Consider the following 27,118-nt stretch of genomic DNA (forward strand, 5'->3'; position numbering starts at 1 on the left):
AGCGGCATATGTGGTTTCTGTGCAGCAAATGGAAGGCAGCCATGGCAATTGCAGCTCAGCCCTTCTTGCCCGCTTCCATTTGTGTAAGAGTGGCTATAAAAAAGAAAGGAAAAGCTTGCATACGGGCGATTAACTTTTTAAGATAGTGCCACTTGGAGTAAATGTAGCTGAATGAGGATTTGTATAGTCAGTGACCTTTTTCCTTTCCTTTTCTCGTATCCTTTTGTTTTTAGAGCTGGACAACACCGAAAAGAACGAAAAGCTCAAACTGAGTATCCTCATAAGGCTTCCTGAGGTAACTGTGTGAATTATTTGTTTTGTATTAAATCTGTTTGTGGGGAACATACGTGTTATGGATGAAGTCAGCTGTACTTCTTTTATTCCATTAAAAGGTCAACACCAATTTGGGAAGTGGGGCTTAGAGGAGAATGTTTTGAATAACTGTAAAATGGCCACTTGTGGAATGTGTGTCAAAAGCTTATCATGGCTTAGGTTGGCATCTTACTGCTATAAGGCAGTGAGAAAACAACATTGACTCCTGGTCATTAGCTTTTAACACGGGGAATGTTTTTAAATGGCATGGACTGAAAGCCAGGCAGTATTGTCTCTGGCCATTGGTTCACTTCTGCAGAGGCAGTGAGACAGGATCTTCATTTGAACACAAGTCAAGCCAAGATTTAGTGTGGACAACCAAGAGGAGATTGTGACCACTTTGCTTCTCTCCGGTGGCTCTTAGTGCTCAGCCGTCAGTCAGCCTTGTAGCTTTTGTATGCTGTCTGAAGTTGGGCTTGTAGTTTTGCATTCCTTTCTATAGGCTGCCATGTCTATTTCAAGAAACAAGAAGGGCTAATTGAACTTCCTTACAGAAAGGGGTTCTTTATTTGGCTGCATGGCCAAAACAAAGCTGGTTCTGTCTTTGCTACATTTTGTTTTAGGGAGTGGAAGGAGTCCACTGAATGGCATTCCTTCGGGGGCTGCCGTGTTGCATCTCAAGTCCTTATGAAACTTAGGGTCAGAACTCTTCAATTACACTTTAATTTAAGTTTGGAGCCAGAACTAATGTTACTTTGCCTCTTTTGTTGCATGTAGTTTATTAGGAACATTAATCTTTTGTCCCTTTTTGACACTTGCCTCTTGATTCAGTTGTCCTGATGATTTCATTGGGGAATTGGTAGGGAAGAAGCATTATACAAAAAGTAACAATGCAGCTACCTGGCATTAACAGGGCAGAGCTTTGTGTGAAGGAAGCAGACCATTGCAGACCCCCTGCTAGGCTGCATTTGACCTTTTGGGTACTAGCTGAAGAATTCTGGAGTCTAAAGAATGCTGTTGACCACATTGTACAAGCAGGATTTTCACTATGGTGGAGAAAGCATGTCATTTGCTATTAGAGCTACATTTCTTGTACTGTAACTTGATTTGACTGGTTCATGTCCTACCCTCCCGATCAGGAGAAAACAAGCTTGCTCCATCTTCCACGTGACAGCCCTTTAGACATTTGAAGATGGCTGTCATGAAGCCTACATCTGAAATAGTGGCTTATGCTGTTATTGTTTATTAATAATTATTATTTGGGCAGAATAAGGCTGCAGTCCTAACCCCAGTTACTTAGGAGTAAACACCATTGAACTTGGTGTGACTCATATCTGAGTAGATGTGGTTTAGGACTGGACTACAATGTAAATTGTAGGACCCAGGTGGCACTGTGGGTTAAACCACTGAGCCTAGGGCTTGCTGATCAGAAGGTCAGCGGTTCGAATCCCTGTGACGGGGTGAGCTCCCGTTGCTCGGTCCCAACTCCTGCCAACCTAGCAGTTCGAAAGCACGTCAAAATGCAAGTAGATAAATAGGAACCGCTACAGAGGGAAGGTAAACGGCGTTTCCGTGTGCCGCTCTGGTTCGCCAGAAGTGGCTTTGTCATGCTGGCCACATGACCTGGAAGCTATACGCCGGCTCCCTCGGCCAATAATGCGAGATGAGCGCGCAACCCCAGAGTCGGTCACGACTGGACCTAATGGTCAGGGGTCCCTTTACCTTTACAATGTAAATTAATCATCATCCAAAAAGGAACAGATCAATGCTGCATTGCCCTTTGGATATCTAACCTTATTTTATTTTGTATTATAGGCGATTGGTCGTAAGGTTAGTCAACTCTGGAATCACCCTATAAGCACCAACACTATTGCAAGGAACTATGTTAAACTCTCGCTTGAGAAACTCAGCAGTAAACAGGTAAGTACCTTGGGATTAAACCTCAACTTGAAGTTGTTGTGATTCTTGTCCACCTGGAAATTTCCACATGGAAATTTGCAAACCTCCATTCGCTTGAGTGGCACTGGAACACCAGATCAGAAGTTTGGAAGACAGGAGTGTCTGAGTCTAAGTGGCATAGCAGGAAAGCGGGGAACAGAGATGAGGGGGATCTGGATAAATTGAGTCTTAGAAGTTAAAGGGCTTTACTGTTATTCATACTTAAAATGCATTTTCCTTCACAGTACAGTATGCTAGTTATGGAGAGTTCGACACCTCAAATAGAGTTTCTGCCGCTTAACTACTTGGTCAATATGCTGGCAGAGGTGGAGAGTCAAGGTAAGTAAACTCCTGCACTTTTCTACCCAAGTTCCTTGATTGTTTAAAAATGCATCACATCTTGCTATTGCCATGTTGTTCTGGGGTTCACATGCACCTTGCTGGAAGATAGAATTATGAAGCCCAACTTGCAGCTTCCTTAATGCTAATTAGTGGCAAAATTATCCTCCCCCCAAAAAACCACATTTTTATTGAATGTTGGTTACATATAAATACACCGGAAAAGCAGGTAAGCAACAAAACTGTGGCACGCTTGTTAAACGCTTTATAAAATTCATCAGTGCCTGATGCACCTCACACATTTCAGACTGTGGCTGCTGAGAAGCTCCTTCCACAGCACACTGGTTACTTACAGAACCTCACCTTCCTCTTTTGTGTCTGCTGCCGTGAGAAGCAACCATTGCACTGCATGCGATGAGATTCCCATATGCCAGCCGTGTGACATGAGGTGTTTTTTTTAAGGAGTGCTAAAAAACTAATTGTGCTTTTGCTGCATTTGTATCCACCAGCATTAACAATAAGCCTCTCAAATTCACGCCCTTTGTGATCCTTCCTAGGATGGATGACTTCCATGGCACAGGATAACATGAATGCAAGATGTGTGGAAGAGTTGGCACTGAAGCACACGACTCTGCTCTTAGGTCTTTAGTGAAACTTAACGAAAGCGACCTTATTACCTCGGCTGCATCTCAGCCTTGCTATGTCTGTTAGTGACATGGACTGATTCAGGAGAAATACTGAAACTTCTGCTGACTACTGAGAGTGAGTTCAGCATAGTGACTCTTTCATTGTCACTACTTATTAGTAATGGGATACATGCCAAAGTTGCTGTGCCCCAAACGCGGTGACTTTCAGGTCAGAATTACAAACTTATGCTCAATTTGCCTGCTATTCCAGTTCAGATTCTGGCAAATAAATTCTGACTATGGGGTAACTATACTGTTTAACAGATCAAAAAGAAATCGGCAGCTGTTGTACACTGATGTAGAAGAGATCCATTTATGAACTTGGGAAGTATGAATAAAATAGCTCTCTGTAAATAATGGGAATAAATGTAAAAATTTGAAACTTAATATGTCCTTGCTTATGTAAATTGTCATCTTTCTTTTGTTTATTTTGCTACAATCACATGAAACTTCTGCAAGGCAACTAAATTTCAACTGGGGCATATTTATATCTGTATTCCCCCTTAGCAATCAGTGGGTAGGATCCACTTTTAAGTTAACCATTATTAAAGCTTGTTGATATTGATGTGAGAGGCGATTTGCATTTAAATCAGTAGGACGGGAATGTGTCTCTTGCTGATAGATGTAGATTAAGTGTCAGTCCAAAAAGAAATAGTTGCTGTCAAAAAAGTCATGCATCTCGCTCTTGCTTCTCACCTATTTTTGTAAAGCTCTAGGCATCTTTGTTTTCTTAGCTGTGAACAGTAACAGCGTTAGAAAAGTTGGATTCCAATCAGAAACATTTTCAGTTTCCTGCATGCTGGCATACCATTAAACTGATGTCCATAGCTGCCAAGTTATCCCTTTTTTTAAGGGAAATTCCCTTATGCTGAATAGGCTTCCTCGTGAGAAAAGGGAAAACTTGGCATTTTCCTTGCAGCTACGGTACAAACAAAAAGCAAAACAAAAAACACCCTGTTATCTAAGTATTTGACTTATAGTGGACAAAGACTTCTTCCACAAATTTAAGTCAGACTCTGCATATTTGAATGTCCTATTCCAGTAGGATGGAACTATAATTAATTGTGGGAAAACTGCAGCTGAAATTGATTCCATCAGAGTGCTGTGTATTGAAGTCTTTTTAACCAGAGCATCATTTTAAACAGATAACTGTTTTGCTATATAAGCCTAATGGGTGGTACCCAACTATGTCATGGTCTACCTAAGCCCATTATTTCATACTCAAGAGTAGTCCCACTGAAATTAGTCACATACTGTGCAACAGGATTAAAATATGTGTGGGATTCAGATCTAGAAAGTGGGGGAGTGCAAAATATTGTACAGATAAGGCAATGCAGGTTACTTAAAAGAGATTGGGGGGGGGGCTTTTTCAAGGTGAGCATGTAAGTGGGAATGCCTGTCTTGTCTGGCTCAGAAATCCAGACATTTAAAAAAAGCTGTAGAAAAGTGAAACTGTGTCTCAAAGTTTAACCAGGATGGAGGAGGGGGAGGGGGAACGACGTTGAAAAATTGCAACTTAAGTCTCTAGCTTAAGCGCCAGCATCTGAAGAGGGTGGCTGGACTGGAAGGTAGAGAGGACAACTGTAGCTGGAGTCAGAGACACTGAGAGGCAGAGGCAACTGGTGCTACTTTCTCCCCTCCCTCCTCCCTCCTGAGGTCTAAAATGCCAACCCTGAGGCTCGGGAAGAGGAAGCTGACAGCTGTGTCACCTTCTGGATTGGTTGTCTGTAAGAAGACATGCAGCCAGGGCTGGCTGAAGTTGGGGAGGGGAACAGGGTCTCCTTTGCCCTAAAGGACCAGCCTTCATTTGGGGGATCTCCTTAATGGCTGGCAGGTTTAGTTTGTAATTGACAACACACTCTAATCCTCCAGGTCTCGGCAGGATGCAGGTTTTCAAGAGCAATAGCTTGTCTCTTCCAAGCTTGAAGATAATGCCAGAATGGGGAGAGGAAAGTAGGAGCAATGTATTGTGAGTTTACAGGTCAAGCTTTTAAGTGCCCAGCACAGCAGGCCTTTGTCGTCTTACTTGTCTACACAAATCAGCAGCTTTGTTACTCAGGCAGGGACACCTCTCTCGTGTCTGCAATCTTCTGACCGATTGCTGGCGAAACATTTGGGGTGGGGGGTTAAGTGAAATATTTTTACAACCACCCCCAAAATAGTGAATGGGGGAAGGTAAATGAAGTAGGCTTGGGTGGACCCATTAAATCAGTCAACCAATAAATCGCCTCCAACTAAGGTAGTTTGCTTTACAAAGTGCCAAACAGATTATTGTGGTTGGTGCACACCCTCACTAGAAAACATATCGGTTTTTGCTTATATAAGTGCAGTAATTTACTCCTTTCCTATTTTTGTGGCAATACTTCCTTGCTACTATAATGCAGATGTTTAAAGTTACCAAGCCATCTTCTTTGCCTTTTAAGAGGAAGGAATGTAATCACAAATTTAAATAAGCACAACCACCTCATTTTATTTCACAGTTACTTTTATTTGTGCATTGAAAGAGTACTTCATACATCTGCAGAAAACAAGAAGGCACAGATAGTAAATGTTAATAACTGATTGTATAAAGTATGGGAGATAAAGCTACCAAACTACTTGGCAGCCTCCAAACATTTCAAAATGCTGCCTTAAATGTTTGGATAATAACTGCATAAAGGTGATAGGAGCTTTGTATTGATGACTATCTAGGTTTAATTTACTACTTGTGGTTATTTAAAATATAGATTTTTTTGCAACACAAACATATGGGGAAATCTGCTTTATAGTTTTTAAATAAATAAAATACTTAAAGGGGGTACAATTTGCCAACCCCTACTGTACAACACCATTCATTTCATTAAGTGTTGTGTGACACTAGGGAATGTTTGTCAACAACACTCTGGGGTCTGTTATGCCCTATTAATAACATTGTGGGGAGTCCTGACTCTGAACATAAGAGTAGACCCTGAATTATAACTTCTGCAAGGTTCTGTCTCTTTAGATTTCAATTGGCTTCACAATTGGCTTCCTTACATGCCTCAGATTTGAACTAGGCTCGCCTGGTTTGAAAGGAGCCAGTGCGCCATAGGGCCGTGGCAGAGGGAGAACATTTTCATCATCTGGGATGTAGGCATTGGGACGTTGCTCGGCTGTAGTGAATACAGAAGTTGGTAAGGAATATTGTTCCTCTTCTGTAGCACGCTGTAAAAACAGAATTTTTAACTGGTTAAATGCAGGCTATTAATTAAAACAGCTGTTATGAGTGCTATATGGTTCAAAAGAACCAGGACATTAGTGTGAACCAGGGATAAGCAAATCTGTCATTTTTCGGTTTCTCATTTTTCCCATCTGCAGTTTAGTTCTCCACAATTCACACTATCATTTTTTGTTGTTTCTTAATCAAAGTCCTTATGAAAATTAATCAGCAATTAAGTGCCGCCACCCCCCATATACACATTTTACCAGGCTATTTTCCCTAATGTATTTTCATACACATTATTTGGCTGAATTGCAAAATTTGGAGAAGTGTGAATTTTGGGAGGATTTCTGTGTTTTGGTTCACATGGAATAAAATTTTGCACTTTAGTGTGCTTCAGTAGTAGAATTATTGTAGACAAGAGCACAGATAGATAAGATATCAAGGATATCAAGCAGGTTGTATTATTGTGCATTTTTTCATTGTTTTGGCCATTCTTTGTTTTGGCTGCTGAATTGAATGGGGAGGGGATAGCTTAGCCCTTTCCCACTGCATTGTTTTCTCCAACCTAATTTGTCACCTTCCTCTAAGCTACTGTTAGTACTGCAGAGGAAAAAGATTGTCAATACAGTACCTGTCCTTATCACAAATCTACATTATGTCTAGCCTGGCCCCACGCTTCAGTAAAGGAGCCTATCTAGTGCCACGGCTCTGATATATGGGTTCTGCAATGATGATAATATGAATATCAAGGCTGATAAGCTAAGTTCTACAGCTGCCTTCCATGGCTGTCCTAGCAGATGAGGGGAGTAGAAATTCTAAAATGCCACCAGATTGTTCTTCTGAGACAATATATCTGGCTGTAGTCTCACTCCACAACTTATACTTTGAGTTGCCAGTTTCAACAGCACTTGGGCTCTCTCCTCACTATTCTCTTATTACTGAGATGCTATGAACAGAGCATTTTTTCAGCCTGAACACTCCAGAACTTAGTTCTGGCATCTCTCCAGAGTGTTCGGGCGGACTCTGTGTCCATCATCATCCTGGTGTTGTGGACAGAAAGCACGTTTTCTGGGTGGAGGAATTGGGGTGGATTGTGAGTTGGCGTGTTGCACGTTTTTGGTGCTTTGCTTCTCTTCCAAAAGTAGCTCGTTAAGGGAGGCAACGAGCCCTGTGTTTTCGGAAGCTCCCTAGAAAAAGTTCAACAGTAGAGCAGGAGTCTCTTAATCTCAGGGTCGTGGGTTCAAGCCCCACCTTGGGCAAAAAATTCCTGCATTGCAGGGGGTTGGACTAGATGACCCTTGTGGTCCCTTCTGACTCTACAATTCTATGATTCTATGAAACTTTTTGGCCTCCTGAAAGAAGTTCAAGAACTTAAGGTTGTCAGTCAGTCAAAAAAGTTGGGAGTTCTGCACTGTCTATAACAATTACTTTAAATGATAAACCTGAGCTATAGAAACATCAAACGATCTCTTAGGTCCCTTGCCTAAAGTGGGATATCTGATGAGCTGCTTAAGGATCTGAAGGGCTACGAGATGCAGTCAAGTAGAGATTCTGTCAGAATGGTGCTACCAATGGAACATAGGCCTTTGACTACCACCTAGAAGTCCATGTCAAAGGATTCTTAAATCCACATTGAAGAAAACACAAAATGAGCTTGCAAAGAGCAGTATCCCGGCAGAAACTCACTTTTGCTTTGGCTTCCATTGCTGCCTTATACACTTCTTCATCACGCAACACCTTTAACCACTCAGTCTCTACCTCCTTAGGAAGCGGGAGACCTTTTTCCAACCTGGAGGTGATGGTCATTAAAAACTGTTCTTTGTCTCTCATTTCTTGCTGCAGCTTAATGGCATGTGCTTGTTTCATAGACAACTCTGCAATAAGAGCCATCATCTTTTGGGTTGTACTTTTTATTTTCTCTTGTAGTCCATTCATCTGAAATGAGCAGCAAAAGCACAATGATATACCCAGTCCCCCAAAGCAGCTTCCTTCTCTGAGGGTGGGAGACTCCTCATGGATATGCCAGGAAGCCCTGATGCTGTCTCATCTGCAGGGCACCTGAAAATAGCAGGTGCCCTGCAAATCAGCTGTTTGATCCAAAGGTCCCCAGCTACTCTAACATGTCCCCAGGAAAGCCAACAAGCTATGTCAGCCCTAGAGTTGCACATTTATTTCCCCTCCTATAAAAACATTTGAGCTTGTTTGGAGGTTCTAGCAGGGGAGCGCAGCTATCGTATACCCTTGACCGAAGAACGGTACACTCCTTCTATCTGGGAAGGTCGTCCTCTTCCACCGAGCGCGCAGCTTCGGGAGGGACGCACATGGAGCTCAACACAAGGTGGAATCTGTCGCCTGGGCAAGATTCCTTATATTCTGGCTAAAAATCTGCCTCAACTCTGACAGAGATCCCTTCCTCCAGGTAATGCTTTCGGACACCTTCCTCCCCCCAGGGCTGCAACACTTCAATAGGAAGGTACTGCAACTGGGGCTTTCAATAGAACTCCTCCGCTCAATGTCCTTACAATCTGCCAAAGCCACAGTCATTACTAGGTTGTGGGACATTGAGAGACAGGATCTTATAGCGGCAGCAGGCACAACATGTTCCCCCCTTCTTTTCCACCTCCCGTGGGCTCATGAAACAAAACCTAACTATCTTGACTTCCTACTGAACCCACAGGAAAGAAGGGCATTTTCGTTGGCCAGGTTCAATGCAAATCCATCGAACCTCCTGTGGGGAAGATTCTCGGGCAGGGCGAAGGATGAGAGGATCTGTCCGTGTCATGACCCTCAGGTGGAAAGCCTTCCACATATGGTTTTTCATTGTAACCTTTACGTCGACCTTCGTCAACGGTTCCTGGACCGGCTCTGCATTCCCAGAGGGAGACCAGAGCGGGAAATCTTGCGGTTCCTCTTGCTGGGGAAGGACCCGGTCCTCACCGAGATGGTGGCTCAATATCTTAATTTACTATTTTCTCGGCGTTGTACTCTGCAGTCGTCTGAGTCGCCGGAAGCCCCATTGTCGTGAAAGCGGATGGCGGATTATTCCCTTCCCTCTCTTGGCACAGCGTTTGCCACAGTGACAGTTTTAATCTGTTATTATTTTGTATGCGAGTTTGTTTGATGCCAATAAAGGTTTTACTTACTTACTATAAAAACATTTAAAAAAACCAATAGCTGACCAGGGGAGGGGCCCGGAAAGTCTGTCACTCCAACTTTCTGCCCTGGCCAAAAACAAACAAACCATGTTTTCTCCTTCTGTATATATAAGATTGCTTTGTTAACCCTTCTGTGTGCTTAGGCACAATCTGGCAAAAAATAATATCGGGCCACACTTTTCTCTAGAGAAATAATTTTATACTAGGACTCCTTTACAACTCAAGGTATTTACGCAAATCTAGCCGCACCAGAATGTGTACAAGGATGTGGATTTGAATTTTGTTCATATTGCAACTGGATGCGAGTTAATGTTGCAATTTCAATCTCAATCTATTGAAATCAATATATGCAGCTCACAATTCTGTGTTCATCGAATTTCTTAGGAATAAGATAGAAGTCATTGGAGGTTAAATCACCTGGATTTTGGAATAAGAAAATGTAACCCATTTAAGCACCCAACAGACATGCTGAAATGTGTAGATATCTGTATCTAAACTGGATAGTGGATGACTTTACCTTCTTTGCCAATATTAATGTGTCCTCCTTGCCGTTTTCAGCCTTGGCCTGTATTTTGTCTGTCAGCCGGACAACTTGCTCAAAGATAAAGTCCTTCTCAAGCAATTTCTCTTCTTTTTGTGTCAACTTTATTTCTAACTATAGTGCAAGCAGATTCATTAATGTATACAATTAATCATTAGGGGCAAAGTCTACAAAAATCCACTTTATATAGTTGATTATGCATTATATATTCTAAAAAACAATGAATGTTTCAGGGTTGGTTGGCAGAGGTTCAGGAGAATTTCATGGGTTTTAATTATCTGAATTAAAAATTCAATTTGCTCTTCTGACTGTAAACTCCCCGTGATAAAACTCCTTGGATGAAGGATAGTATATAATTTTAATAAAATAAATCAAACAATAGGCAGTTATTATAAAGGTCGTGGCATCCCACTGAAAACAACTTCCTCAGGCGAGTTCTTGCCTCCACCCTCCACAATATTCCAAGTCACTTGGCATAAGTGATGCTGCTCATATCTCCATCGGTGTTCAACATCACTGGGAGGCAGGGTGGGGTAAAGGACTTGTGACAATTTCAGGACACAGAATAAGTGTTTCTACATAGAGCGCACTGGGGAGATGGCAACATGAGGATGCTGTTTTTAGCAGAAACCTCCTGTTTTTCACATTGTCTGGTTCTGCTCTAAGATGTCCCTTCTCAATCAACCTCAAGTTAACAGTGAAACATGGTCACTTGTCCCCAATAGTCTCATGGACATACAAATGATGTTATTACCTCATCTATTTTGTGGTACAACTCTTCTAGAGTGAGGTCCTTCCCTGGCAGTGCTCTTGTTCTGTTTTGTCCACTGGGGTCTATAAACAATTTTTCCAGGCTTTTAATCTTGTCCTTGCATTGCGAAAACTAGAGAGAGAGAGAATCAGGCCTGGTAACTTAATAAGCACACACACACACACCCCACACACATAATTGTTATCTATCTATATCTATATTCAAGGGAAACCAAACTCAGCACGGTTATACTTGCATTTCCACACACACACACACACACACACACAACCCTATTCTGCGGAATAGAAACATCTGCTGATCTGAAATGGACAATCAGCAGGTGATTCACTCTGTGGAGTTCTCTGTTTTTATTACAAAGCTGAACCATCCAGTCCTTCCTGTTCTCAGAAGTCAAGTTGCATCACAGGAAAAAGGAAGGTTTGGGTTTTTTTAATACACTAAAAGAACTTTTAAAATGGGGGGGGGCGCTTTGATGCACAAAGACAAGGTAAAGCTGCCCCTCCGAATTACACATTCTCTAACACATTATAATCTAACGCATTAAAACTTGGATTAGATTGTGAAATTTCTGGAAACTGAGAAATGCTTGTTAATCAACACCAGAACAGCAGAATGTGTGTTCTGAAATGAAAATATTTTTTTAAAAAAACAAAGCCACCACCGTATATCATAAATAACAGGATGTGGGTAGTGTTCCCTTGAGCACTCATATAGGCAGCTCAGCACTATATAAAATGTACCCCTTTCTTTATACAATCTACCATGAGGCATTGCTGTACAAGTAGGGATGAGGGATGGACAAATCCCACCATTTTGATTTCTCTCAGTTTCTAGTTTTTCCACTCTTAAATTCAGTTCTCCACATTCCCACATCAGTTAGCAATTTATTTTTTAAAGCCCAGCATTTTAATGCAAATTTATCTTACAATGCACATTTTTGCAAAGCAATTTCCCCTGATATAATGCATTTTTGTAGGTTACTTTCACTACTGTATACAGTTTTATGCACCATTACTTTGCATTGCAAAATTCAGAGAAATGTGAATTTCAAATGCTGGCTGTGATTTGGTTTGTGTATTATTTTGGAAAGTGTGAATTTAGGAACGTTTGCCTTTAAATGTGAACTCAATTGAATTTCTCCCATCTTCCTATGTAAAAGGACCAACTCTGGGGTTGCGCGCTCATCTCGCATTATTGGCCGAGGGAGCCGGCGTATAGGTCATGTGGCCAGCATGACAAAGCCGCTTCTGGCAAACCAGAGCAGCACATGGAAACGCCGTTTACCTTCCCGCTGTAGCAGTTCCTATTTATCTACTTGCATTTTGACGTGCTTTCGAACTGCTAGGTTGGCAGGAGCTGGGACCAAGCAACAGGAGCTCACCCCGTCACAGGGATTCGAACCGCCGACCTTCTGATCAGCAAGCCCTAGGCTCAGTGGTTTAACCACAGCGCCACCTGGGTCCCTTATCTTCCTATGTAGTGCCATTCAAATGAATGGAAGACACCAGCCCTAGTCGTAAGTCAGCAGCAACAGAATGCTCCCCCTCTCTGGTGGTTCCTTGCTGCAGTGCTGGCTAAATTTACACTAGCCTTGGTCTATCTGTGGACAAGCTACCAGTATTGAGTGTATATTCATGACAGCACCACTCTGAGGATGTAGGGCAGGACTCTGCAGAGCCCACAACACCCCCTGGCATGACACTTATACAGGCCTCCTGCCCTTTTGTAATGGGAGAACTTTCCGTGATAGTCTTCAGCAAGTTTTCTCTGAACGCTTTATGTTGGTCACTTGTTTGCTCTCTTAAATGTCCAGAAAAGTAGCATGAAATGTGCTAGTTGCTTGTTTTGTCACTTTGGCTATTATTAAATGCTAGTCGTCATCGTCATCATCATCATCAAACCTTTTTTTGGCATCACATACAAACATCCATAACAAATCAATACAGAATTACCACTTCCCCAGTGGCACAAAACATTAGCCAAAAGAAAAGAGGCAAAGCAGTCGATTGTCACATCTCTAGGTCTCCAGGGAGATCAGACGTGTGCAATGTGTTTCAATGACAGAAAACCAAATAGAGATATTTAGCAATTAACTTGGTGAGCTCCTGATCGTTCCCCAGTAATAGAAAATGTATGACCTCCAACTCTGGTTTCCATTTGGGGATGCAGAGTTGGTCTAGGAATTGCTGGCGGAGATCAGCATATGGTTTACATTTAAGAACCATATGTGTAAGGGTTTCCACCAGGTGGTCTTCACATGGGCAAATTCTTTCTCCTTCCACCATGCCCGAGAACCTTCCCCAAAGGAGGTTTGATGGATTTGAGTTGAACCTGGCCAGCGAAAATGCCCTTCTTTCTTGGGGGTTAAACAAGAACTCAATATAATTGTGGTTAATTTCATGTGCCCAAGAAAGTTGAAAGTGAAGAGGGGAACATGTTTTCTCTGCTGCTACTGTTAGTTCCTGGCGTTCAATATCCCACAACCTATTTTTTATTATAGCCTTGGCAGATGGTAGGGACATCGATCGCAAAAGTTCCACTGACAGCCCAAGTTGCTGTACCTTGTATGTTAAACTGTTGTAGCCCTGGGGTAGGAAAGGGGTCTAACAAAACTTTGCTGAGGAGAGGATCTTTATCTGTTGTAAGGCAGATGTTTAGCCAGCATAGAATAAATCTCACCCAGGCAACAGTCTCTACTTTGTCTTGGCCTCCCTCTAAACACGAGGCTGCGTAGGGTACACATCGTGGGACATTAAATGCTAGTCGCAAACCTGTGCTTGATTGTGGTGCTGTATATGAAGCAATCATCTTTATACTACCGTGTTTCTCATATTATAAGACATGTCTTATATTTATTTTTTCCTCAAAAAAACACACTATGACTTATTTTCAAGGGGTGTCTTATTTTTTTCCTCCTCCTCCTGCCGCGGCCGGCATTGCTGCTGCGCCTATCACTATGTCTTATTTTCGGGGTATGGCTTATATTCCTTGAATGCTTAAAAATCCTGCTATGGCTTATTTTATGGGTATGTCTTAAAATATGAGAAACAGGGTAAAGACTCTTTTTGAGACTCCCTCCTCCCTCTTGTGGTTGATGAGAACAGAAACTCACCAGTTCCACAACAAGTTATAGCACAGTACAGGAAAACCACAATGCATTGTGCAAAGGCTTTATCAAAATGCTATCTAACCCTGAAGATGTTTTTCACTATCCGTAGCGACCATATTGTTGTACTGACTTCGTAAACACACACTGTGTATCTTTCAGCAGGAAGTCCCACTGTGTTCAGTGTGACTGACCTAAGTGTGTTTAAGGTTATGGCCTTGCTCTGTAATCATACTTACAAATGTAGCTAGAAACTGCAACCAAATTCTTAGCTTTTGAATCAACATATGAATTTCAGCCATTCACTCCTCTTGCCAACAACACTCAGCCTCTTCTGAACCTGAGGCATGTGAGATATTTGTCTCCAGTCTACCCTGCCTTCTTAGCTGTCCTGCCGATTTGCTTATCAAATTTCTACCCCACCTTTTATCCTAAAAGCCCAGGCCAGCAAACAATGGACGAGCAAAATAAGACAAATTTGGTCCTTTAGCCACCTGCCTCCCAGAGCTTCCTGAAATATGCAGCTGGTCCTGATCCTGCTAGTTCTGCTGCCCACACAGAAGCTGCCTTGATTTCATGACAGGAATGAACATCCCCAACACAACAACCTTCCTGCCTAGCTCATGCAAATCTGTTCATCTGGGTATCCAATTTGTTGAGTGTGATTCTTCCCCCTCCAACCAGCCTAATTTTTTCAGTCATTTTTCTGGCTATCCAAATTGTTTATGCATTCCTCGGGGGATATGAAGAAACTAATTTCTCAAAATGAGTGGAGCCCAGCGCTGTAACTCAGTGCTATGAACATAATAGCAGTCACATGTCAAAAGTTAAGAATGAACAGAAACTGTTATGAGGGCTGGGGGGGGGGTGCTATTTGCTCTTAGGGTCAAAAGTTAAGTTATCTCAGGAAGAAAGGACATAATACCCCTAAGAGTAAAGGAACCTCATATTATCTTCTGTCACTTTAAGACAACTGTGCATCCCCACTTATTATCTGAGGCTTATAACCACAGGTGAGTGTCTTTGGATAGTAGCTGTTAGCGGCTACTCAGCAAATAGCATCTCCAGGCAGGGGCTTCCATAGTTATCTCAAAATATTTGCATATTGCTATTTCCAGCACTGAAATTATTAAGCCTGGACATAAAGGGAAGGACGTTCTGGTTCTTACAGTGAAGGGGTGGGGAAGGGTAGTCTGTTGGTGGTGGGAGGTCTCAACAAGTCCTTCCTTGCTATGGCACCACCCAAGCCCCATGCGGTGCTTCATCCACTCCTATTTGCCTTGGTCTCTTCCTTTCCAGGGACATTGTATATGCCGATGAGTCCATAGGGGTAGCCATGTTACCCCCTGGAATAAACGGAAGTAGCTGCACATATGGTGCTGGAGGAGACTCTTGAGAGTCCCATGGCCTGCAAGAAGATCAAACCTATCCATTCTTAAGGAAATCAGCCCTGAGTGCTCACTGGAAGGACAGATCCTGAAGCTGAGGCTCCAATACTTTGGCCACCTCATGAGAAGAGAAGAATCCTTGGAAAAGACCCTGATGTTGGGAAAGATTGAGGGCACAAGGAGAAGGGGACGACAGAGGACGAGATGGTTGGACAGTGTTCTCGAAGCTACGAACATGAGTTTGACCAAACTGCGGGAGGCAGTGCAAGACAGGAGTGCCTGGCATGCTATGGTCCATGGGGTCACGAAGAGTCGGACGCAACTAAACGACTAAACAACAACAACAAGCTGCACATCAACATGGAACATCTTTTCCCCGTAGCAGACTTGGGACTTTAATTTGTATAATAGCAGCAGGCCAGCAGTGCAGCAGGTGGTCCATTGCTAAAGAACCCCATTCTACACACTGGCATAGCTGTCATCATGCACCATCGCTTCCAGGTGTGCAAAATTGTATTTCCAGCTGCCTGGTCATGTCTCCCAGCTTACCACTTGAGCATCCTAAGACCTTATTTTGTAGGCCCAGGAGCCTCCTGCATCAGGTCTAATGCCATTTAGGAGGATTGTAAAATGGAAAGTTCTCCACTACAGGCCAACTACTGGTGCCTGCAGTGACCTCACATTTCCATAGTCCTGGCTTTCTTTTCCGTCTCCTTAAAATAAGAAATCCGGTTATGGAAAGGTAATATTTCTTATCACACCTACCTGAATCTGCAGGACGACCAGATCTGCATCTAGACCTCTTTTCAGAGGCAGCATTCTCAGTGACAACTCAATCTGCCTCTTTTTCTCTGTAAGCTTCAGCTTTAGAAACCGGATCTTTTCATCCATCACATTAATCTCAGTATCACCATTTCGACTCATCATTTCCTGAATATTTATCTTTTCATAAAAAATGCACACTTCTTCTTCACGCTCTATGAGCAGAACTCCACTACAAGGAACCCAAAGTGAAGACTTAATAGGCAGGTTGTAAAGTACACAATTTATTCACCTAGTCCATCCAGGAAGCATGGTGTTTGTTACAAGGGGGGGGGGTCCCTAAACCCTAGAAGTTAATAAATTGTAGGATTTTGATTATTTGGAGTATTGAAGAGAAGATTACAGGCCAGGGGGGAAATACAGGCTAAGCTTCCTTTCCAAGCCTGGGATAGAGGCATTAATTAACATGACAAAAGGGGTTGATGGCCCATCTAAGAGGAATCTTGGGCCTGGGCAGAAAGAAGATTGCCAGGGTAATTGGGTGTGAGGTGACAGAGCAAGGTGTGTGGGGAAGGGGATGGGAAAGAAAAAAAGGATTGAGGCCAAAACTAGGTTAGTGATAATAAGGAAGAGGAAGGAGGATACTAATTTCAGCTTGTTATCTTTCAGTATCTGTCTTGGTTTGGAGCTCTATAACGACTGCCTAAGTGGTTCTGGGACGCGGGTGGCGCTGTGGGTTAAACCACAGAGCCTAGGGCTTGCCGATCAGAAGGTCGGCGGCTCGAATCCCCGCAATGGCGTGAGCTCCCGTTGCTCGGTCCCAGCTCCTGCCAACCTAGCAGTTCGAAAGCACGTCAAAGTGCAAGTAGACAAATAGGTCTACTTCCAGCAGGAAGGTAAACGGCGTTTCCGTGCGCTGCTATGGTTCACCAGAAGCGGCTTAGTCATGCTGGCCACATGACCCTGAAGGTGTTTGCCTGCTCCCTCCGCCAGTAAAGCGAGATGAGCACCTCAACCCCAGAGTCGTTCGCGACTGGACCTAATGGTCAGGGGTCCCTTTACCTTTAAGTGGTTTTAGCAATATAGTCAAAGGACAATTCAAAATTTTAGTCTTACAAGCAAAATATAACCACCATGTAAGAAGGCAAACTAATTAGGAATAGAGGACTGAGAAAAGAACGAATTACACACAGCAACTTGAAAGTTGTTAAGTGTAACTATTTAACTGTACATTGAAGTGGAAAATAACTCTGTATGTGTATTGCTAAAGGTTTAACATTGGAAAATTCCACTGAAGCCAAGAAAGCTCTCTGAGTGCCTAACAAGTTAATTATTAGCTGTTGATATATCTCTGCAGCTCTGTCACATTTTTAACTTAGATCACAAGAGAAAGTTATTCAGTTGCAAATCTCTGTTTTGTTGACCTTGGTTCGGTAGAAAGAAGGATGTGTACTAATGATTCTCTCTAAGACATGGGTAGGCAAACTAAGGCCCAGGGGGCTGGATCTGGCCCAATCGACTTCTCAATCCAGCCTGTGGACAATACAGGAATCAGCATGTTTTTACATGAGTAGAATATGTCCTTTTATTTAAAATGGATCTCTGGGTTATTTGTGGGGCATAGGAATTCGTTCATTTTCTTCTTCTTCAAAATACAGTATAGTCCGGCCCACCACAAGGTCTGAGGGACGGTGGACCGGCCCCCTGCTGAAAAAGTTTCCTGACCCCTGGTCTAAGAGAACACAGCCTCGGGCTGGAGTGCAGGCTGTGGAAGAGACAGAGCTGCTTTCAGTTCTAATTTAGCGTAGTTATATATTTCTAAGATGCTGTACCTGTGCTTGGACAAGCACATGATATTATGCAACTATTTTGGATGTAGTATTATTTTGAGTATCTGTTTTAGAACAAGTTCTGTTAGTAAAGCTTTGGAACCATATTTTTGGGGTGGACAATTTTTATTTCAAGAGTGGGTTTTTAATTAACTGTTTGCTTCCATATGTACAATATTAATAACCACAAAAGAAGTTATCATTCAGATTAAATACTAGCAAACCTATGAAGTGTTTTGAAGTTTGCTGTGCTCCCTACCTCTCATTTCGAAGCTGAACGGCCTTTTCATATTTCTTTCGCAACTGAACCATTTCATCCTCAATACGAGTGAGCAAGTTGGTGAGTCTTTCAACGTCCATCAACTGCTGCTCTCGTTTTTCTTTCATCTCCACGAGTGTTTGATGAACTTTGCAAACATCACACTGGATGCTGTCTTTGACTGAAATGTTACTTGCATGTTTCATCTGGTATTTTTGCAATTTTCTGAATGGAAGATAAATAAATGAAGATAAAATGGAGAATGAAACAGTTACATTTTTAGATGACCTTAGACAGCACAATCAGTCCTGATTTCTTAAGGATTACTTATGTAGCATATGTGAAAGACTGAAGAACATTATATTAATATTAAGCATTTTAGTAGTATCTCTCTGAAATTTCTACAAACTCATCTTCCCTATCAATAGATTGGGAAATGAAATAAAATATGTAGAAATAGAATAAAATAAAATAAAATATGTACAGTATAATGAATAATAGTCAGCTAAACTTCTGATAAGAGACGCAGGTGGCGTTGTGGGTTAAACCACAGAGCCTAGGGCTTGCTGATCAGAAGGTTGGCGGTTCGAATCCCTGCGACGGGGTGAGTTCCCGTCGCTCGGTCCCTGCTCCTGCCAACCTAGCAGTTCGAAAGCACGTCAAAGTGCAAGTAGATAAATAGGTACCGCTCCAAGCGGGAAGGTAAACGGCGTTTCCGTGTGCTGCTCTGGTTCGCCAGAAGCAGCTTTGTCATGCTGGCCACATGTTCTGTTAGATAAATTATATTTATTTTGTTTATTTATGGGTTATTCATCATAGGCCTACATGCAGCATAAAAAACATGAGGTTGAATCCAGACTTAGGCAACTCCCAGACTATCTGGCTTAGGCAGCAAGGCGCAATGCTCACACACGCAATGCCAGGGCATCACGAAATTGCCACCCCCAATGACCTTCGCAAGCTGAGGCCACTGGCCCTAATTGTTTCCCTATGAAAAAATTCACCGCATGCCATTTGAATGTGTATGGTTTGTGCCTGCAGCACTTACTGTAATCCAGCAATTGACACATGCACTTAAGTTTGTTTCTGTATCACATCAATAATGAAAGAAGGTAAGAAATATCAAAATAGAAATGATAAGATTTGCCACATGGTGAGAAAATAAAAGCCAGTTCTAGAGCACAACAAGGATGATTGTCCTTCAAATAAATTACGGTATTAAGTTGGTTGCTCACCTCTCTTTAATCACAGCATTGGTCCTTAAGATTTCCTTTTCATTATCTAGCATTTTGACTCTCTCTTTAATTTCATTTGTTTTTTGGCGGGCACAATGCAAAAGGTTCACCAGTTTGTTTCTCTCATGTCGCACAATGTCATACATTTTAGCAAATTCTTTCATTCTACAAACCAAAAATATTAGAGGGAAAGATGTTACTTGTTTTAATGCATAAACTATCTCCTGCTATAGAAGGCCTTTGCCAAAATTTCCTTACTGTCTCTGAATTGCTCTTTGCTTTTTCATATGTTCCCTTACTTCGAAGTCTTTTGTTTTTATTTCTGCTTTAACATTATGCAGCCGTACCTGCAACAGAAATAGTAGTGAACAGACTGGTAATTGGAAGCGTCGCAAAGGCATTTCTGAAAAAAGACATAGACAAAGGCTACTCGTAAACGTGCCATTTCTTCGAAAAGGTATTTCCCACCCACAAAGTGTAAACCCCACTAATAAATAACACCGATTCAAACCAGCAACATCTTGGTAGGAGCAGGCATTGGAAGAAAAATCAACTTACCCAGCTTCACAACGCAGTCCTAATTCTTGTGACTTCCCATGGGATGTGGGTGCAGAAGGGGAAGAAGAATAATTGCATCACAGGTAAATATAGCCTTGCCAGTGGTTTGGATCTGAAACTCTGTTTTGTGTCATTTTCTAATTCTTAAAGTATTGACGCTAGAAGCGGCAATTGAAAGCTGACGGCCCCAGGCAATTCTAGGCAAGTACTAATATTGGATGTATCAAACTGTTGGGTTCTTCTTACCTGGGATTTTAAAAAATCCTTTGATTTTTGCTCCCTCTCATCAGCCTTGATCTGAGTCAAACGTATCAAGTTGTCTACTTCCTCTCTGTAGTGTTCCTGGGCCTTAAATAGGTGGTCTTCTTCGGCAATACCCTGCTCAAGCATTCGTACTTCAGCATCTGTTGATGTTTTCTAGATTGAAAACACCAAAGGCCATTTTAATGTTACGGGGGATGGGGACATCAGGTGTGGGGCAGGTCTAGGAGCCAACTCCTAGGGGCCAGGGTCCTTTTGGCCCCCCCAATAAAATATTTGAGGGGGCTGCCCCCCAGTTGATGGGCATTGCCATTAAAGTGTGCATGTGCCGTTTTGTGATCAATTATGTGGGACGACACTTTATTGCCCCCCCCCAGTATTTTATTCAAGTTGGCACCCCTGGGGGCAGGTAAGCACTTGGGTGGAATTGGCTGAGCTAGTGCCATGGTGCTGTCAGGCAATGAATGGCCAGAATGAGGAACTGAGTCTATTGTCAAAAGTACACTTACAAGTTAGGAAAAGGCAACCCTTGACCAGCCTGACCTCTCTCTCACTCCTCCTGCACCCATTGTTCCCTCTCCAGTCCTGCCTCTGACTCTGACTCCAGTCCTGGCTGTCACAGGCTCCCCCAGATCACTGATCCCTTATTACAAGTCCACCTCCAACCCTAAGCCCTTCTCCTAGTGCTCACTCCTCAGTGTCCAGCCACAACTCCTCAGTGTCCAGCTAGTTCCGACAGCTAGTGCAGCTGATGGGCGCTGAGAGAGTCCAATGAATGCTTTCATCACAAACTGGAAAATAGTAGAACAGGTATCTATCTAGACAGTTGGCACCACTTGAGCAATTAATATTGGAAGGATCAGACTATACACCACGCTGAATCTCACCTTTGCAACTAGTACAACATTTAAACCTAATAACCAGTAAGCAAATTCTTTTTACAAACAAATGACGCACAGAGAGAGGTTTTCAAATCTAGGACTCAACACCAAAAAGCAACAACAACACCTGCCCTATATTGTAAGCAGCTATGCCAATTGTAAGCCGCCCCCTTGTACTCCTAAACAGCAATCCTGCCGGTTTTGATAAACTTCGTTTTACTCCTATACCCACTCTGGCTAGTATCCTTCTCTAAAGGGTGTTAAGGAAACCATGGCAGCCTGTGTTCTCTTCAAATCTCCTTAGAGAGGGTAAAGAAATTGCACCGGTCATAGGTGTCAATGGAGAAAACTGCCACTGTTCCACCAGTTCAGTGAGGAGATTTGGAAATTACATAAGCATAAAATTTATGAACTCCATGTTTATTAATGGTGCAATGCTCCTGTTACTCTATATTTCATTTTTATAAGTTCTTCTTCTTCTTCTTTTGCTACAGCATTGCATTGTAAAGCATTGTGCACTTGAAGGTAAAATGAACTGGATAAAAAAATCATCCAAACTCGGGAATACACAAATTTAAACTTCTGTACCCACAACACTCCACAGGCTGTAAGCAGAATGGGTGTACGGGTAAAACTGTAGAATTGTTGAAGGTTGCTTGACTAGATTCTTTATGCCTGTATGAAGATTTAACTGAATAAAAGCGATTTTTTTTTCCATTTCAGTAGTTTCCCTCTATATCACATTTATCACAAAGATGCCAAAAAGAGATCACTGGATGCTTTCATACAGCTGAAAGAAGAAAAGGAGTCTGATACAATGCCTGAACTACAACTGTTTGTAATGGCATGGCACACACAATGACTACACATACAGTACAACATTCTTTTGATGATCACACGTTTGATGCAATGTGTGTACTAAAACATTTTTACCCATTTCATGGCTACTTATGACAGTATTAGAGCTTTTAAACCAGGGGTAGTCAACCTTTTTATACCCACCGCCCACTAATGCATCTTTCTTGATGGTAAAATTTCCTTACCGCCCATCAGTGCTTGATAGAAGGAGGATTCAGCTTGTGCCGTAGAACCCCCCACCGCCCACCTAGAATCCTGAAACGCCCACTAGTGGGCGGTAGGGGCCAGGTGGACAACCCGTTTTAAACAGACACCGAGTTTTGCAGGACTTGTATCTTAAATCTTGTAGAATGGAAAAGAACTAGAAAAACAAAATATGGGTAATGGTAATAACATACCTCCTGGGCCAGATTTCTCTTAATAATTTCCACTTCTCTCTGGAGCTCCCTTCGTCTTTCTAGTAGTGTCCCATCATCTTTGGGAACAGCATCTAGCTAAAAAAGGGAAACCTGCCACAGTTAACATATACAAAAGAAGGAAACGGTGCTATTTTAACATTGGTGGTACTTAGCATCTTCCTTAAACGTTAACTGAATTAAATATTAAGATTTAGGAATGTAGGTACACATTCCAACTGTAGAACATGTATTTATTTATTTTTTAAGTTTGTTAAATGGCTTGCTAAAGGACAATGCTAGAAAAACAACCACCACAGCAGTTGATGTAGGTATTACAGCTGCAACCTGGAACCATGTAGACATGTTAAGCTCAGTGGGATTCCATGGGCTCTAAATATCAAGACACACGAGACAAGCGCCAACTGATCCGTAATAACCACCTGATCCATAATAATCACAGTGCTGACGTATGATATATAATGATGGTGGGCTGCTATTGTAAGCAAACTTAAGTCATGCAGATGTGTGTTGGCATAATTTGTACTGTGGTGGCCGAAACACCTTTTGACATGGGTTCTAGGTGTCCTAAACATGCCACACCCTTTCTCTGCCCATTTCTGTATTGTGTATCAGTTTTGGAGGCTGCTGCCAGACTAGCATTTGCATGTTATAGCGATGCCAACTTGCAACATCACGGCACCAGTGTACTCATGACACCCCATCCCTTAAGGCACTTTAAAAAATATGATTGCCCTAAAACGGATTTTTCGGAACTTGCTATCTGTTGAATGCCCATCAGTTTGCATGCACAGAAATATTTACAGATGGGCAATTTTCCTAACAACTTCAGACCGTTAGACAGTTAAGCAAAGCTTTCCAGTATAATTTTAAAATGCCTGGCAGCTCCTGGGTTACTTAACACAACTGAGCGGAAGGCATGATAGGCGAAAATATGGAGGTCTTGTAAAAGCTACTATTTTAACACTCGCCCATTATTCCATGTCCACTGATAATGTTGTCGTTGGTTCTTTTGGCGTAACTGCAGCAAGATCATATAGCCCAAAATGCTACTGACCCACACAATACACTTTACCCCTGTTGCCCTGTCTGCCTTGGATTGACACGTTGTTGGGAAAAGGCACAACTGCACAGTAAGCAGTTTCACAAGGGAATCTGGCATGATGCTGTTGTGAAATAGCTGGTTTGTAGGAAGTGCTTCTGTCACAACCTGTTTCCTGATTCTGTGAATGCTTATTCATACAATACTTCCCACAAGATTATATGCAATTGGGTAGAACATTGCCATAACATCAAAGGGACTGATGTGTGTTAGAGTTCTTAAAAAACCCAACAACCTAGTGACGCAGTTGTGACATTACTGTAAGAATTAATCAGCAAAGCCATCAGTTTTGTGTAGTTTTCCTATATGTTACCCTCACAATAAAGCCTGGCTCTTTCTCCTCTGCATTCCGTCCTCTTAGCTTCTCGGTCAACCTTATGCTGAGTCTCCATAAATATCTGGAGTTATCTGGTTAGACTACATAAAAAAGTTATACATTATAACTCTATTCTTCCAGGTCTAATATATGGATTAACATTTAGAGTGTTTAATGTGCCTTGTTAGCATGGGTAATTTCCTTAGCTTGACATCTCTAAGGTTTTCAGGTTATTGATTGGCCCATGTCACCAGGGAAGGTAGTACCGTAACTCTTTTCTCAATTACATAATTATTGAGAAGTCACAATTTGAAGTAGCAAGCAGTGTGGGGTGGGAGGGAACAGAACATCTCTCTACGCAACCAGGCACACAAAAGCACACTTGGGCCAGGTACCGGGGGTTGGGGGGGGGCTCCTCTGTGTATTCTGGCTCTTCTCTGAGGGGTCTGCGGCAGACCCCTGACTGAGGACTTCATGGGTCAGCTTGACTCCCAGGGTATAAAGGGAGGCTCATGCTTCCTTCCAATCTGGTGTGCATCAGCCTTTAGGAATTTGCATGGTTGCAGCATCAAACTACAGTACAATCTAGGCTGGGTGGAGTGTGTGACACAGTCTGAAACTGTGAAAAGCAGAATACAGATTTATCACGGGATGTTTTATTTGTCTCGAAAAGGAACATATCCTTCCTCTAAATACAGCATTCAGTAACCTTCAAAGGCAAACATAGCCAGATTCTCAGTTACCCTAGTTTTAGTTTTTACAGCCATAGCTTGCTGATACACACACACACACACACACACACACACACACACACTCTGTATATTCCTGCGTATAAGACTACTTTTTAACCCAGGAAAATCTTCTCAAAAGTCGGGGGTCGTCTTATACGGCAAGTATCTCCCAAACTCTATATTTTAACTGGAAAAGTTGGGGGTCGTCTTATATGCCCAGTCGTCTTATACACGGGTATATATTTTTTTGCTTTTTGCTGATAGCTTGCTGATACAAATATTTTTGTTTTTTCTTTCCTGTTGCTGATTGTTATTCTTTAGAATAGCAAGCCCTTTGTTGTTGTGGCTTCCTTCATGCTGGAATTCTATGTCACCTGACAAAAGCTGGATGTGTTTATGATTGTAGTATTCCAACACTGCCACAACACTATGCACACACAATCCTGTGTGTAGAAACATTTTCTCTTTTTTGTAATATATATATATATATATATATATATATATATATATATATATATATATATATAATAGTTACATTTGTGACTCAACAATTACACTGTATTCCAATTCAACAAAACTAGTGACTTCTTGCTCACCCATCACCCATGTTTATAACTCAAATTACATACAACTGCGTTTTAAGGTTCTGTCTTATCTGATTTCATCCTCTCTAACAGGTTTCTTAATATATTTTGCTGTTTTCTTACACTTCAAACCCTGCTGGGATCTTTGCATATGGGAAATAACTTTTTATTTAGACTAGAAATGGTTCCCAGAGCTCTTTAAAAGATTCTAAATGTGTATCTGTCACAGTGGCCGGAGTGGACTACTTCAGAGTAACGACGCTACGCAGCTCTGCATTTTATTCTTTTATTGGTGCTGCGTATTTACAGTGCTCAAGTCATTGCTATTTACACGGAGCGATGTTGTCAGTCGGTTTCAGAACCTCCTAATGGCTTTTGGCGCGTCTTTCTCCAACACAAAAGCTTTGGCAGACCCATCCTCTTGCCCCTCCTCTTCCTGCGTAATTCTGGAGTTGGGGGGATGGGTCTTCCCCCCTTACTTGCCCCTTCCTGTCCCACCTGGGACCCTGGCTCCTCTACCTTGCCTGAGCCTCGGACACGACTTCCTGCTTCCCCACTGGAATCGGAACTCTCCCTGCTTTCCCCTTTGCTCGGGGACGGGCTTGAACTCAGGAGGGGAGGGACTTCGCGATATCCCCTGTCCCTCACATCCACCCCCCTCCCAAGCTCTCCTTCACCCCTCCCCAGGCCCCCCCCATGTGTCGGTGACGACTGGAAGCCTAAAAACTCGGTGCTCTCCGAGCCCGTTGGTGTGAACACCTCCCCCCAGTCCTGCGAGCCCCCCCCTTCCGCCTGGGAGGACGGGAATCCCAAAAAGTCCGTGGCGTCAGAGCTGGTGGGGGTAAAAATGTTTTGCCAATCTGCTCCTTCCTCTGACTGGGTGGATCTTGGCGACACCCATACCTCATCCTCTGGTTCCTCAAACTCCGCTTCCCAGCGCCATGGTGAGCTGTTCTCCCGTGCCTCCTCCTCCTCCCCCTCCCTTTCCATGTGCCAGGGCTTGGGTCTGTGGGGAAAGAGGGCGTGAAATTCTTCCACCAAGAATTCCTCCTGTATCTGAGTGGCGGGAACCCATTCATTCTGGGACGGTGGAGCATCCTCCCATGCCATGAGGTACTCCAGGCCCCCCACCCCCCACCTTGAATCCAGGATGGCCGTGGCCTCATTGAGTTGCTCCCTGCTTTCCCTCTCCCCCCCTCCCTCGGGGGTTTGTTCGCTGTCTCGGAGCCTGCTGCTTTCCCTGTACGGCGACAGCAGCGATCTATGAAACACTGGATGCACCCTCATGTCCTCTGGCAGTGCCAGCCTGTATGCCACCGGGTTGACCTGCTGCGTGACCGTGAAGGGGCCCAGCCATTTGGGTGCCAGCTTTTTGCACCTCCCTCTGGTGGGAAGGCCCTCCGAGGACAACCACACCTTGTCCCCCACCCTGATGACCTCCCCTTGTCGCCTGTGGCGATCTGCCCCCTTTTTGTACGCTTCCTTGGCCCTCTCCAAGTGTTCTCTGAGCTGCTGGTGCACCGTCTCCAGTTCCTCTGCCCAATCCTCAGCCTGTGGGCCCTCCTCCTCCTCCTCCCTCTCCCTCTCTGGGAAAGATCTGAGGTCGCGCCCGTAATTGGCCTTAAAGGGCGACACCCCTGTGGAGACGTGCACTGCATTGTTGTAGGCAAATTCTGCTAGTGGCAAGCGATCCACCCAGTCCGTTTGCCGCTGGCTGACGTAGCATCTCAGGTACTGCTGCAGAATGGCGTTGACCCTCTCCGCTTGTCCGTTGGTCTGCGGGTGTCTAGCCGTCGACAAGCTGACCTCCACCTGCAGGAGGTTCATGAGCCGCCGCCAGAACCTGGAAACAAATTGGCGGCCACGATCCGAAATAACCCTTAAAGGTAATCCATGCAGTCTGAAAAC

General features: G+C 43.1%; 2 protein-coding genes across 6 annotated transcripts in view; one reads left to right on the forward strand and one right to left on the reverse strand.

The window, feature by feature from the left end:
* GSAP (gamma-secretase activating protein) overlaps window positions 1-3,662 on the forward strand; it is a 47,459-nt gene extending 43,797 nt beyond the window's left edge. For all 4 annotated transcript variants that reach the window (XM_035126594.3, XM_088652129.1, XM_088652130.1 and 1 more), the window contains 4 exons: window positions 234-295; window positions 2,128-2,232; window positions 2,496-2,589; window positions 3,147-3,662. In XM_035126594.3, the coding sequence (XP_034982485.1) occupies window positions 234-295; window positions 2,128-2,232; window positions 2,496-2,589; window positions 3,147-3,238 (353 nt within the window). In that variant the 3' untranslated portion in view covers window positions 3,239-3,662. The remainder of the gene's footprint in view (window positions 1-233; window positions 296-2,127; window positions 2,233-2,495; window positions 2,590-3,146) is intronic.
* Window positions 3,663-5,742: 2,080 nt separating this feature from the next.
* Window positions 5,743-27,118, reverse strand: part of CCDC146 (coiled-coil domain containing 146) — a 69,843-nt gene continuing 48,467 nt past the window's right edge. The window contains exons 11-20 of one of the 2 annotated variants that reach the window (XM_035126590.3): window positions 22,460-22,555; window positions 20,308-20,478; window positions 19,762-19,850; window positions 19,504-19,668; window positions 18,269-18,493; window positions 16,184-16,412; window positions 10,907-11,035; window positions 10,129-10,266; window positions 8,143-8,391; window positions 5,743-6,458 (exon numbers count right to left, since the gene is read on the reverse strand). In XM_035126590.3, the coding sequence (XP_034982481.1) occupies window positions 6,255-6,458; window positions 8,143-8,391; window positions 10,129-10,266; window positions 10,907-11,035; window positions 16,184-16,412; window positions 18,269-18,493; window positions 19,504-19,668; window positions 19,762-19,850; window positions 20,308-20,478; window positions 22,460-22,555 (1,695 nt within the window). In that variant the 3' untranslated portion in view covers window positions 5,743-6,254. Of the gene's footprint in view, window positions 6,459-8,142; window positions 8,392-10,128; window positions 10,267-10,906; window positions 11,036-16,183; window positions 16,413-18,268; window positions 18,494-19,503; window positions 19,669-19,761; window positions 19,907-20,307; window positions 20,479-22,459; window positions 22,556-27,118 lie in introns of both variants that reach the window. The other variant, XM_088652122.1, reaches the window with a different exon arrangement.

This window comes from Zootoca vivipara, chromosome 9 (assembly GCF_965207765.1).
Source record: "Zootoca vivipara chromosome 9, rZooViv2.hap1.1, whole genome shotgun sequence".
Classification (NCBI taxonomy): domain Eukaryota; kingdom Metazoa; phylum Chordata; class Lepidosauria; order Squamata; family Lacertidae; genus Zootoca; species Zootoca vivipara.